The 15,270-nt window shown below is 35.1% G+C and overlaps 1 protein-coding gene and 1 long non-coding RNA gene across 9 annotated transcripts; one reads left to right on the top strand and one right to left on the bottom strand.

Annotated features, from left to right (window-relative positions):
* Window positions 1-772: 772 nt before the first annotated feature.
* LOC6572818 (C-terminal-binding protein) lies at window positions 773-15,251 on the bottom strand. Of its 8 annotated transcripts, none has more exons than XM_015166611.3 (8): window positions 15,146-15,251; window positions 6,868-7,410; window positions 6,501-6,806; window positions 6,151-6,411; window positions 5,939-6,079; window positions 5,608-5,830; window positions 1,662-2,014; window positions 773-1,213 (listed from the first exon to the last, which is right to left on the bottom strand). In XM_015166611.3, the coding sequence occupies exons 2-8, from the start codon at window positions 7,060-7,062 to the stop codon at window positions 1,130-1,132; spliced, it is 1,563 nt and encodes a 520-aa protein (XP_015022097.1). In that variant the 5' UTR covers window positions 7,063-7,410; window positions 15,146-15,251; the 3' UTR covers window positions 773-1,129. The 8 variants fall into 8 exon arrangements, with proteins under 8 accessions (XP_015022097.1, XP_032589727.1, XP_001998924.1 ...); XM_032733836.2 differs by having other exon boundaries at window positions 1,677-2,014; XM_001998888.4 differs by having other exon boundaries at window positions 1,662-1,990.
* On the top strand, window positions 12,201-13,798 carry LOC122756812. Its single transcript, XR_006356656.1, has 2 exons — window positions 12,201-13,131; window positions 13,363-13,798. It is a non-coding gene; the product is annotated as an uncharacterized LOC122756812 (long non-coding RNA).
* Window positions 15,252-15,270: the final 19 nt, after the last annotated feature.

The raw sequence follows: 15,270 nt of genomic DNA, 5'->3' as shown, positions 1-15,270 counted from the left end.
ACATATATGTTGAATCTTGCTACACACACTCTTATATGTAAGTGTAATTCCCTATATTTAGCAAATAACCAAGATGATCTTGCAGCTCTCAGTTTTACATGCACTTCCATATACTTACACTATAAATACAATTTAATATCATACGATTAATGATTATTCACAAAGTCAAGACGCCAATTCTATGAAAGCTCTAATATGATTCGGATCCACATACATCATATCCTGATATATCATATTTAGATTCTGGCATATGTAAAAATGTTTTACACATATACATATACACTGCGTTTGTTTTTTTATTATGTACTTTAAACGTATCTTAAGCACTAAACGTCTCTCGTGAGTGTGTGTATGTGTGTAGTTGTTTTTGCCATAAATCTTGAGTTTTTTCGTCTCTCCTTACTATTTTTGTTTTTAAGTTAAAAATTCCAACATGTTTGTGTTTTTGTTTTTTCTTTTAGTTTTGTTTTTGCGCTTATATGTAGATAACATATTTTTTTCTCTTACAATTTGCTGCGATACAAATAAAAGTCTTAAATTGTAACTGTAAAATTCTAAATAGTTACAAATTAAATACTAAATACATACGTAGTTAATTTTGAGGTGTGTGTTATGTGTATGTGTGTGTTTGGGAAGGGATTTCTTGTATGTTTTTTAAGTATTTTTTGTTTTGTTTTTTTTTTTTTTTTTTTTTTTTTTTTTTTTTTTTAAGGATGGTAATGCAAATATGTATTGTATTTTAAATTATAACTTAGAAAGTTGGAAAAATTCAAATGAAAGGCTGGGCGCAATTGTTCACAGAGTAAGCCGCAGTTGAATGTGATTTATGTTTGCTTCGTTTTGTTTGTTAAATTGGCGGATTACAACGAAAAATTTACAGAATCACATTGTAAGCACATGTTATCCAGTTAAGTTTCTATAGCTGTTGGACTCCCATTTCTTTCGATCTGCTCCTCCCTGTGAGCGCTTCCACTGCCCGTTGTCACACCAGTTTTTGTTGCTGTTCGTTGGTTGTTGTTGTTGATTTTTTTTTTTTTTTTTTTAATTAAATTTATTTAATTTTTAAATGTTGTGTGTGTGTGTTGTTTATGCCTCCAGCTAAGGATGCAGCAGCAGCAGCCAACACAGCCTACGGCGTCTCCGTTGACTCGACCTTCACTTCAGATTTAATGCTCGATGACAGATGGTTATTAGGGTCGGGCGCACTCAGGTGCTAAAAGCAAGATGTAAATATCAATTAGAAATGCATTACATATCAAATTACAACAATAATAATAGTACGTACGTATGTATGCATATATGTATGTATATGATATATACTAGGTGTATATATATATATAGATATTTATATTGTTTATATTGTATGTATAGAACGTAAGAGGTGTTAGTATACCCTAGCCTAGGCAAACAACAACTAATGACCAATATAATAATAACAAACAACATCAACAACAACATGAAACAACAACAACAACACAAGCTAGACCACACACATACACACACACACACTTACAGTATATGGGGGCACAAACAACAATTTTAAGTATTTCAATGGGTTTTCTATTAATTTTGTTGTTTGTACTTATCTATCTTTTTTTGCACACGCACACACACACGCACACGCACGCACACAACACTCACTGTTGGCTGGTGGTACCTACCGATTGGCTACTCACAATCCCGAGCGGCAATCCACCAACTTGCGGCGACAAATGCGGCACAGTTGGCACGGCTGCATTTTGTGGTGGTACCGTTGATGGCAGGAGCGCAGCAGCCGCTGCCGCCGCGGCGGCCACAGCGACAGCAGCTGTCATAGAGTTGTTGCCGGTTGCGGTCGGTGGCGGCGGTATCAAGGCAGCGCTGCTTGCGCTATTGCCGCTGCTGCCAATGCCGCCGACGACGACGCCGCTGCCGCTGCCGCTGCCAAGATTTGTTGTACTGTGGGGACCATCGTGCGGTGTGGTGCTGTGTGCCCGATGTTGCAGTGCGCCTGTATAATAGCCGCCATTTAATCCTGTTTTGTATTTCGATTTGTTTGTATTCGGTTGGTATTTAGGTAAAGTTAATAATATGTTGCTGTTTATCTTGGTATTATCTTAATATTCTTTAGAGGAAAGAGTTGGGAGTTGAATGTGGGGGAGATTTCGGTTATATTGAATTGTATCTCAATTTTTGTGGTGGCTGCGTGTGGTCTAAGAGAAGGACAAGTGGCGAATAGGAAATAGCTATATATACATACATACACACATATCTATTTATGTTATAAATATGTACGTATGTATATATGTATATGAGATGCGAATGAGTTCAGAACAGGCGCCTACACAACTAGCTCCCAGCTGATCAAATTTGTTTTGCTCTTCTTTTCTTTCTTTTTCTTTTTTGTTTGCTTGCATCTTTCTTTATATACAATGCGACCTATATAGACTATAATATGAGCTATCAATTCCGTTGGCCAACGTTCATAAATTACTGACTTTCGATTTAGTGTTTTTCATGGGGCTTGAACAACTAAGTCTAATGGTATATCTTATCGATATCTTAACGATATTAATTTAAAGCTTGCTCTGCTCTGCACTCAAATGATGCCATCATCCCGAAAATCGAAAATATAGTAAATGTAAATTTATAAAAAAAAAAAATAATAATAAAAAATAGATAAATTGAACTAATGGACTTGTTAAACAATTTTGCAACAATGCGCCACACAAAAGCAACAAAAATTGGTTCTTTAAAGTTTTTTCTTTTATTTGTTTTTTCTTTTTCTTTTATCTCTCGTTTTTTTTATATATTTTCTGGAAAGGTTTTGTTGGTTGTTCGTTTCTTGAAATTAACTTGCTCTGATTTTAATTGATTTTTTTTTTTTTACTTTTTTTGTTTAATTTTATTTAGCTTTCACAGTTATTAAAAATATTTTTTATACATTACAAAATAACAGTATTTTATTTTTTTTGTCTCTTTTACTTTTACTTTTACGCTTAGGGCTTATTAATTTCCTTTTATTTGCTCAGTTTTATTTTGTTGCAGCTTGTTTATATACTCGTAGGATCGTGTGTGTCTATATATATATATTATATACGTGTAAGTGTTATGTGTATTGGGTTTGTTTGTATATGCGAGTGTGTGTGTATACATATAAATATATATATATATATTTAGATTTGTGTGTGTTTCTATGCGTATTTATGTTTTGTGCTTGAAATTTAACAAATTTTGTCAGCTTGAAAACAAAATAAAGTACATCAATAAAATAAGAAATAAAACTTTTGATGCATTCGTTATATATTATTTTTTCATAAGGAATATTGTTTGTTGTATGTTCTGCTTGAATTGGTCTTGAGCGAAAATTAATAAAGAATAATTGTGAAAAATTGGCGTCAATTGCATTAATTGTTTAATTATTAACTTAAATTGCAAAAATTTTACAAAATTATACTTTGCGCCGTTTTTTTTTTTTTTTTTTTTTTTTGTAAATATTCTTACATTTTACACGCTAACAATTCTTAGATTTACCGACTACTCGGTTGATCATAATGTGCTGTGTTTTCTTTTTTTTTTTTTTTGTATTTTTATTTTTACTTTCTATCTTAATTTCTCCTCAATAATGTAAATCTAGGGCTTTAATAGTATTTTTTTTTTACTTTGCTTTTAATATAATTTCTGTTATGTTTTAAATGTACATAGACTATGCATTAATATTACTTTTCTCTCATTTTTTTCTGTTCATATTATTAATTTTATATTTATTTATAGATGTGGTTTATTATATTAACGCGCCGTGTTGTAGTTTTCAATAATTTGTGTGGGTGTGTGTTTGTGTGTGTGTATGTGTGCAGTATATATATGTGTGTTGTTGTTGTTGTTGTTGTGTCTAAACGTACTTTAATAATTACTTCTGTTCTGGTCTCAGCATATTTAAGATCTTAAGGCAAGGCGAAAATAAACACGGATGATGAGATCATTTTGCATTTTATAGAGCAGTGCATTGAGATATTCTCTTTTTTACAAAGGTTGTTTTTAATTTCAAATTGATTAGCAAATCATATATATACCTCTATATATATATATAAATATATCTTAACGGAAAGTCAGTAATTTATGGCGCAAATTCAATTTATTCTTATAAATAATACGTTTTCTCGCTTGATAATTACAAAATCTTTGAGGCATTTGGAAGCTACAGATATTTGTATGTAAAAGATGTCTATCGCTTGTGGTTAGTTAGTAAATATTACAACGTATAATACGATATATATTTATATATATAATATAGATGTGCTTGAACAAAATCTCTTACATTCATTTTATAAGTATTCATCTGTTTTTCTTATGTTTTTGTATTTTGCATAGATCGTTAGTTAGATTAAGTGTGTGAGGCAGGGGTCTCAAAACAATTAACAACAACAATCCATCAAATTGTTTACTTTCACCTTTTGCTGTAAGTAATTATGAATTTTGTATACATATGCAAACATATATACATACATACATACATAAATACATATCTACATACGCATATAAATATATGTATATATACATATATATTTATATACATGTACACACATATATATAATTTTTTTTTTTTTTTTTTGTACATTCTACAAAGAAATTACAGTTTTAAGCTAGCTACAAACGCTGACAACTTTTGTTGGGAGTCTGCGCCAGATCATTTCTTTATTTTGATTCTTGGGTGGACAAAAACGACTTTATTGTTGTTAATAAATATGTTGCACTCATATTCCAATAAAAACCATTTGGAATCAGTTTTAACAATCACTTTTGATAAAGTTAAGGACTTGTCGAAAAAAAAAGAAAACAAAATAAACAAAAAAATTAAATATAAAAATAAAATAAACGAAAATGAAACAAATTTCCAAAACCTGGTCGCTGTTTTGCTTAATGCCCAACTGTGTTCTGCGTATCTAAACGTGATTCCTTTGCATTTCTTGAGTTAGTACGCAAAAGTCGTTATTTTGCTTTGCAGTTTGTATTGCTAGCGATGCGTATATGGTATGTCTAATCGTCATTAGTGTACGTCTTATCATTTATAGCTTGTTACCCAACATCGGTCGCGTTTCTAAACCTTCTACTCAACATATCCATAATTCATGTTCATGTTGCTAAATATCTATTTATATATGTATATATATATATATATATATATATTTCTGTATATATATATTTATATAGCTTAAACTGTTTAACTTATATATCAACTTTTATAGCACGCGTTCTTGAAATCTTGATTCAACGCGACTCTCTTTCTCTCACTTTCTTTATATGTATTTATATGTATGTGTGCTTTGAAATGAATCAGAAGAATAGAAGTATGTATATATGTAGACGCTCGCTGCATTAATGTGGTTGTGTGTGCGTGTGCATGTGTTAGTGTGTGTTTGTTTATGTATGTGTGTATTTGTGATTGTTTGTTTAAACGATTTCTGATTTCTGTTACTGTTTCTGGTTTTTTGTTTCGAATTTTGTTTTTAATTTCCTTTTTCTTCTTTTTTTTCTTTTTCTTTTGTTATGTTGTTTGTAACGCTCTCTCCCTGGCATCTGTTTCAGCCTCCCACTACTTTTCTTGATTTGATATCATTTGTAGTTTACCTTCGGGATAAACAGCCGCCGCAACTCCACCGGCTGCAGTGGTTGGCGGCGTGCGCATGAAGTACTCCTTGTTAACGCAATTCCTCAGCACTTCTGGAATATTGCCGACAATCGCTCGTCGTATTTCGGTGGCTGCCATTTCGCGCAGCTCTGTTGCGGATGCATCGCTGAAGAAGGCGGCGTGTGGTGTACAAATTAGATTTGGAGCATCTTTCAGTGCGCCCTGTAAGTCAATGCGAAATGAATTTCAATTAGCATAAAACATATCAAGCACAACTGCGGGCATCGTCTCAGATTGCGTAAAATGTTTCGTTTTACAACAATCTCTTACTTGAAATACATTGTATGGTTCGTTCTCGTGCACATCCAGTGCAGCTGCTCTTATCCGACCCTGTTTCAGTGCCAGCGCCAATGTCTCATCATCCACCAGACCGCCTCGGGCGGTGTTCACCAGAAATGCACCAGGTCGCATCTATATCAATTATATCAAATTAATCATCTAATTGTTTGCTTATGAAATCGGATGTTGTCACGTTTGCATACCTGTTTAATTGTGAATTCATTGATTAAATGGTGATTGTGCTCGTTGAGCGTGCAATGCAGTGAAACGCAGTCGGACTGGAATAGCAGATCTTGCAGCGTATAGACGCGTGTGAGGCCGAGTGATTTATCAATGCCATCGGGTAGGTAGGGATCGTAGAATATTACATTGAAGCCAAATGCTTTTGCTCTCAACGCGACAGCGCTGCCAATGCGACCCAAACCAACTAAGCCTAAGGTATCGCCACGTATGCGAGCGCAGCCCTGCAGAATAGATTACAGAAATATTATAAATATCTATCTATTATACCATATATAATATTTATAAAAGAGATCCCATGCTCTATACGTACATGCGCCGCTTCTCGCACTTGCTCGGGGCCTGTAAACTTTTTGCCCTCGCGCACCATATTCGCCAGCCAATAGGTGCGCCTGTATAGGTTCAATATCAAGCACATTGTTGTGTCTGCCACTTCCTCGACACCATAGCCAGGGACATTGCATACGGCGATGCCCAATTCGCCAGCGGCTTTGACATCAATATTATCTGTGCCGCTGCCGATGCGCACAATGATGCGTAAAGCTTTGAATTTCTCAAGATCCTCCTTGGTCAAGATGATGGTGTGCCACATTAAGGCGCCAACTGCTTCATTTAGCACCTGCAAAGCAACAAGATATTAATTATAATAATCATGTATAAACTATATTTGTGCTACTCACCTTCTCGTGTATTTCGGATGTGCTCTGTGCATCGCAGAAGGCCACCGTAGCAACATCCTTTAGTATGGGCATCTCAATTGAACAGTCGCGTCCATCCAGCAGCGCAACCAGCGGTCGCGCCTGCAGCGGACCGTTGGCGAAGCTGCCTTTGACATCAATGCGCGAACGCTTCGGCATCATAAGATTTTTGTCCATAATTTATTTTGTTTTATTTTATATATATATATATATATTATGAATTCTGCTTATTCTGTAAGTTTATTATATATATATATAGGAATCTATATATATATATATGTATATATATATATATATATATATAAAATATATATATATATAAATATATATATATATATTTCTTCCCTTAACGTTTACTTCTAGCTTTATGGATCTGTGTTGTGTGTGTGTGTGTTGATTTTGCAATTGTTTCTTCGTTGCGTGTAGCAGTTGCTTTAATTTCAATCAACGGAAACAAAACCTTTTTCAAGACGACGATTCACACATTGCAATCATTTTTGGCGCTTCATATTGAAATCGAGAATCCTGCAAGTACACAATAAATAAGCGAGACACCATTAATACATATATAGATACACACATATGTATTTATATATATAAATAATACAACATGCAAATTAAATGGAAAAACATGAAATCCGATGTCAAAAGTACAAACAACAAATCGCTTACGAATTGCTAACAAATCGCGCCAGTGTCAGCACAATATTCACCGATGACAAGTTTTCGTTTGGATTTCGCAATTGTCAGCGATAAAGATACTATTTATTTGCACACCCTGCCTGCCTGCCGCCTCACCGCACCCCCCTCCCCCACTTCCAAAACACACTCCAAACAGTCGTCGAGTAGGCAGGAGGAGGAAGAGGAGGAGGTACAAGAACATAGAAATATAACGCTTCGGCCTGGCCTGGGTCAGCGTCGTGTGTTGTTTCATATATTTATGTTATGTATTGCTATCTTTCATTGTTGTTGTTGCAACAGCAGCTGCTATCGTCACATTAACAACAAATCTAGATTTAGTATACCTCATGGCATTGCCCCCTCGTTCCATAGGTTCCTAGAATTTCAAATGCGCTTATCAAAATCGCTTGCTTTGATTAGACGGACAACAAGCAACAGCTACATCTATTCAGGTATTTTTCTATTGTGTTGATTTTTGGATTAGTTGACGTATTTCATTTTGCCCGTATCTTATCAACAGCAATAGAACAGAAATGAATAACGTCGTTTTATCTGTGGCACGGTTCGAGCGCTCGTGATAAGAAAACACTCTGTTTGATCGAGGTTTCAAGTTGAGAACATATTTAATATACTTCTTCAAGGTCGCGTTAATTGCAGACAATATATGTTTCAGCATTTCAGTGTGAAAAAAAAAAAAAATATATATATATATATATATATATATAAATAAAATAAATAAAGTTAAAAACTCGAACATAGTGGCTTCAATGTTATCTTTAGTGAAAAAAAAAACAAAATTAAATCGAAAAAAAAGTCCCGCTGTTCTGGCATACAAGCAAACAAGTTTCTATTCTAAAAATTCTATAAGATGTTTACAATTTGTTGAACCCTTGCAGAAATTTATAAGAATTTATAAACAGTTTTTCTAAACTCAATCATTAACTAAAGAGAAGTTAATTGATTTTGTATTTGTTTTGCTTATCGGCATAATTCAAGTACTTCCATGTTTATTTAACCTAACTAAATACTTGAGGAAACTTTCGTGTCTAAGTTTTTTTTTTTTGGATATGACTAACCAAAAATAACGTGAATTTTTTGTATAAATCAGAAACACGTATCTGTAGTCGGTTACTGCATCATTCTTATACCAGAATTTATATTTCATCATAAATTTTATTTCATCAAAAATTTTAAACAAAAAAAATTAGTGCAATTAAGAATTGGCTGAGACGATTATGAGGCACACACACAATAACAAACAATATTTATTTACAAAAATAAAAATAAAAATTGATAAGCCATCAAGTGTAGATGCATGTATGTGTCAGAATAAACAGAACAGACAGTCGGCTGTCATAACCACATCACATCATAAAAACACATCATAGACTCGTAGACTTCGCAACTGAACAGCATACAGTAGTCGCACGATAAGTGCAACTTTGAAAACTAAATATTAGTTTTAGCTCACAATTGGTATTTCTTTTCGTTAAGAAATTAAAAATTATATGTTTAAGATTTGTATCTGGCCTTTGTTCACTGTACACTGTCCATACGACCACAATGATAACCATAATCATATTAATAGCCATGTCAGCAATAGAAATGAACAAAATAAAGTATAAACGAATTGCACAGATGCTCAGATAATGGCAACAAATGTCTAGCCGACAATTATGACATAAATATATATAAGTATATATTATATATGAATATGCAGTATTTGTAGCATTCATGCAGAGCTCTTGCCATGCTTTGTTTATTTTTAAAACAATTCAAGACATTTCTGATTGCTGCTTAAGATTGCGCATGCTTTTTTTCACTTTTGGGACTGATTACGTTGAAATATATTTATATATATATATATATTTGGTCGATCGCAATTTGTGTGGCAACAGTTGAGCCGCGAACAGTGAACAGTGAAAGGAAGCCGCAGACCGAGAGTCACAACAGATTTGAAAGCGCGCCAAAAACCAGTTCTGCAAGTGAACCAAAAAAACTAGTGGCAACAACTTCTGTGCTGCTGCTGCCGCCGCCGCCGATGCTGCTGGTGCCGCTGATACAGGATGCAGCAACGTGTTCCATGCGCCCACGCAGTTGAGAAAGTCGAATGAAAAATATAAAAAAAAAAAACCTGTTGATGTGTGTATGTATACACACTCACTCATATACACACACAGATGCACGCATTATCACACACACAACAGTAAATCATATACGATTATACATAAATCACAGATGAGTGTACAGTAATATCTAACAGATACATTTCACTGCTCAACTATTCATCTCCTTCTTCTTCATTTTGTTCTTGTTGTTGTTATAGTTATTGTCGCTACCTGAGCTGAGCAGTCGCAGCAGTCGCCGGCTGTCTAACAACAGCAAAAAGTCAAACTAAGAACACACGAGCACAAACTGCGATGGCGAATGACATTTTGTATCTCATTCCTTCTTTCTTTCTGTCTATCTTTTTTAGCCAAACCAAGCCAAGCCAGCAGTAAACCGGTTTATCAACCCGACAGACACACGATAACAACACCAACAACAAACAGCAAAAGTACAATATTAATGTGTGTATGTATTTCTTAATACCCTGGAACCATTGATAATAGACAAAAGCAAGGGGCGTATGTATGTCAAGTAATTAGCATTATTCAACACATACATATTTTGTCACAAATAAATTTGCCAGGGAAATTAATATTAATATTAAAATCAAGTAATCAAATATTCACGAAATCTAAGCATACAAAAATTGTATTTACAGTGTTCTACTGAGCTGAGTGCACAAAAATGATTTATGCCCGATGACACATTCAGCTCATTCTAATTTGTATCTATCGATATTGATTTGTTGCAATCGATTACTATTAAAACATAACAACTTTATTTATTACAGGGTGTTTTCTAGTTGAGTGCGCTGCACTAAAGCACTCTTGTTTTTCTCTTTCTTTTTGCCACAATTTTTCAGGCAGGAAAAACTCATGTTGGCTTAAATTGTTTGTTGGCTTAATGCCACAATAACGAAAACGAAGCAATGGCTCGAGCCGACAAGTCACAGCGCGTCGAGTCGCGAGTGTGAGTGTATGTTTGGAACACGTTTAAATATACATATTTACAAGTCATGCGCACACTCCACAAACACACACACACACAACACACAAACACATGTATTTATGTACGTGTTTGTGTGAGTCTTGGGGCAGGCAAAAAGTTTTTAAAGTGCTCAATGCTGATGACGCCATTGCAACAGTCAACAGTCATACGCCGAACAGGAGGAAGCGAGAGAGCAAACGAGCCGGGGAAGGAAGAAAGAGCATGAGTTTGAGTGTGGGTTGTCTGTGTGCGAGGGAGAGAGATAGGAAAGCCCAACTTGTGTGTGTGCTTTCCGCTTGAGTTGAGGGTCATCTGAAGTGGGGGAGCTGCAAAACAGACACACAAATTACAAGTTGATGCACTTTATAGACTTTACTGTCTAGTTTGGAATTGCAATCAATAATAAAACCAAATTGAATTAAAGGAACATTTAAATAACAGTAGGAATATTGGTAGACTAGAAGGTTCTGAAATATTCATTCATGTCAAAATGTATAGTACATTTTACTTTAGCCAAGCTGTACTGTACTTAATTACTGGAGTTTGCCAGCAGCAGAGTGTGACAGCAAGTTGATTTTTTTCTTTTTTATTTGCTTATTTATTTATAAATATTCGCTCTCGCGCCTGCTCGTTCGCAACTTGTTTTGTCTTTGAATTAACGGTTACTTCGTGACGTCGCATTTCGCGCGCTTTTTTCTTCCGTCTGTTCTGCTCATGCATTAGCATTGAAGCCGGCAAAGCCAAAGCTGCTGTCGATCCGTTTTAAGCAAAGCTTTTTGCTCTTTCTTCGTTATGAATAAATGCTTTTCTTTTGTCGTGTCTTTTCTATCTTTCTTTCCTTCCTCTGTGTGAGTGCATGGGTAAAAAACGGTTCTATGTGTTTAGATTGAATGACGCAAATCGAATATACAAAAACAGAAAGAAAAAAAAAATTGCGAGCATTGCAAGTCACTTTGGTCGGCAACAAAAACAAAAAGTAAAAAAAAAAATCAAAACAATTTATATTGGCTCGCACGCTTTTTGCCATTTGCGGACAGCTGCTTCTGCTAAAAACCATTTGGCTCAACAATCAAATTGTGTATTGCGTTGATTTATGTTTCTCTTTTTTATTTATACCAAAGGCGCGTCAGTAAATTTGGCCGCAGATCGATCAATGATACAAAGCAGCCATTGGGGCAGCACAAGCAAACCTTCCGCCTCTCTCGCATGTCTCCTCATTGGAATATGCACGAGGAAATACATGTACAGTGAAGCCTTCCTAATTAAAACAGTATATCAAAATTACTGTAATTTGTTCCAATTTATTATGGTGTCTTGAGGCTATACTGTACATCTCCCTTGGGTGAATATCAATAAATACAAAATTGTACATTATTTATTATTAGTTTAGTTGTTAAAAACTATCCCTTGAACAAGCGAATTTTGTTAACGAAAAAACTATACAAATACTGAACAGATGTATTTTATAATTTATTATAGTTCATTAAACATCTAAATTTATTTGAAACATTGTTGATTTATTTTGTTGCTTTTGAACATCTGCTTTCGAAATTGTTTTGTTTCCGTTCAAGAATATTTACTGTATTTATTTTTAAATTTGTTTCATAGGAACTGAACAAATTGTACGGACTGCGTTCTATTTTGGTGATTTTTTTTTTTTTTGCAATTTTCAAAGTGTGAAATTCTTGTCGCAGGTGTCTAGTCTTGTTTTTTCTTTTCTTTTGTTCTTTGACTTATTTTAAATGTTGGCACTCGGCAACAAACAAAAGGTAAAGCACAATAAACATGAACAAATGATAAGCGTACGTTAGCAGCAATGCACGTAAAAGTGGAAAAGAGAGAAGAAGAGGTACTATAAAAGGTAACAACTGCATGCACATTGATAGCAGATATCTTTATACATATACATGCATATATACACACACATCCACACTAAACATTTATTGTGCCTCACTTGAGTGAACTGAAGGAAAATTTTCAAGTGGAATTTTCATGTTCAAAACTCATAGACAACACATAAAAACGTATATATATGTATGTATGTATATATGATGTCTGTATATACACATAAGATATAAAAACAAAGCTAATTCGAGTTTGTCTTGCCCGCCCATCCCCAAAACAAAGATCGTTATATGGAAAAAGAGAAAATTCATAACAATGCAAATATGCGAAATAGACTAAAATTGGATGGAGGCGGTGCCAAAAAAAAAAAAAAAAAAAAAAAAAAAAAAAAAAAAAAATGATTACACAGCGCAGACAGGCGAGCACAAGTGTTGTGACGCTGTGTGTGTGTGTGTTTGTGTTGCTGACGGGTACAGCAGGGGCGCCAGAACGAAACAGCGATGGAAAACATGACAAGCGAAAAAAATGTTGTAATAAAACTAGAAACAAGCGCCAATTTCATTGGTCTGCAAGGGTATGGCTGAAGGGGGGCATAGAAGAGACACAGCAAGTTTGTGTGTGTGTGTAAGTAAAATATTTATGGACATCGACAGCAGCAACGGTTTTATAAACTCTTTTTTTACGTGCTCGCATTTGTAGCTACTTATTTATTTATGTATGCATAAATTGCAAAACAAAAACAATGTACATTCATACACACATACCAACGGGACTGGCATCGATACCCCCACCAACCTTCCACTACTCAAACTATGCATGTTTTCTGCTTCTTCCTTTTTTTCAATCAATATGCAGGCGGTGGCGGCGTTGCAGGCCACTGGGCAAGAAGTCAGTCACAATAGCGGTGGCTATTTATAGAACAAAACGGGCTGACCGGACACAAAGGGGGAACCGAAACAAAACTAAACTTTAATGCGCACTCGTATTCGGAGAGCAGCAGGCAGCTTTAACTGCGAGTTTAAAGTGTTCAAAGCTCCGCTCTCGTTCACACATTTATTTTGCACGAACTTTTCAAGTAAAACGAAAATTTGATACACTTTCACCCTTTAAAGGACTCACAAACTCAACTCAACTCTTTGTGCTTAACAAACAAACGCAGCGTTGCTGCAAAACATCAACCGAAATAATGCTGTTGAAATATGTCATTCGCTTGCTATAGGAGCTGGCCTCTGGCGCTCTCTCTTTCTCTCTCGTTTGTTTGCTCACTCGAACGAAATTGTGGCGGCGGCGGCAAAATAACAACGATGAGACAGAGCAGCGGCTTTAGCCAGCATGTTGCAGTAGTGTGGGGCGGAGTAGTTGAAAGGTACAGGGGCGTTGCGCAGTGAACCTTGCGTGTATATTGTCACTCGGCATCGGCAAAAGGCAACAAACACACACACATATTTGTATGCTTGTATAGATAATGTATGTGTACCTTATATGTGTATTTGTGCAAATATTATTGCAAAATAAATTTATGTTTTGCGAATTGGCAATAATAAAAATAATTATTGCTATCATTCGCTTTCTCGCATATAGACACTGGCTTACTCAGCAGCGATACTATAAATACACACACTCAACCATGCACATATACAGGCGCGCATGTAAATCGGCTTTAAAAATTCATACGAAATTCTGCACGTTTAAATTTTTTCTTGTACACGTTTATCGCGCACGCACACGCAAACATACATATACCCACGCACACATATACACATGTATATACTAAGTGAGAGACACGAGCATACACACGCTGGTCGAAAACAACAAGAAGAAGCAATACATTTATCCATATTAGAGATTAAGAGACGATGTATAGCTCGCACAAAATATGTATAGATACATAATATTTTTTTGTTATTAAATTCGCAGCAACAGCAACAGCGCACTAGTTTTTCAATTTCTATATATTTTTCATTTCGTTTTTCCTCATTGTGGCGGCGGCGACGGCGACGGTGGCGGTCGCAACTCTCGCGTTTTTTTTTTTTTTTTCCTTTTTTTGCGATTTTGTAATTGCACAAAATTCACGTGCTAAACACTTTCCCACACGCACAATTGATAGAGAATCATTTACCGGCTAGCTTAGTGCACAATTTACATGCATTTTTAATAAATTCTGTGTACTTTTTATATATTTTTCAACAAATTTTTTACCAGCAACGCGTCCAAATTCCACTTTCGACTCGCAGCTTTCAAAATGGCGGAATACGAATACGGCAATTTTTAGTTTTAGTACAGCAATGACGCGATGCTACTCACTACCGCGATGCTACTCATTTGCCGCGTATTGCTAATGATGTATGTAATTGTATATGAGCAATCAATAGGCGATCTAATTTCACACACCTGACAAATAATTACGTACTCTTTACTGAACGATTCAGCTCGAATTGCACTATTAACAACACAATTTTTCTTTTTCATCCACTTGCACAAAAAATGTTCTCTTTTATGCTTCTTCTTTGCGCGAAAGTACCATTCTCGTGTTTACGCTCCTACGCACACTCAGATGCAGACGCAATACCAAATGACTATAAAATATACTCTTGTATATATATTTATTTCTAAAATGCACGTAGCCCCTTACACTCACATAAATTAGATAAAAAATATTGTATGCGACAATATTAAAAATAAAAATATTTAAGTAAACCCGACAAACACGCAACGCTCGATGCGAGTTGCGCTGTGTTTGGACGATACTGTCCCGGGTATCGA

Source organism: Drosophila mojavensis, unplaced genomic scaffold, assembly GCF_018153725.1.
Source record: "Drosophila mojavensis isolate 15081-1352.22 unplaced genomic scaffold, ASM1815372v1 contig_16, whole genome shotgun sequence".
NCBI lineage: Eukaryota > Metazoa > Arthropoda > Insecta > Diptera > Drosophilidae > Drosophila > Drosophila mojavensis.
The sequence above is the reverse complement of the archived record's forward strand: the minus strand, read 5'-3'. Positions and strand labels throughout refer to the sequence as shown.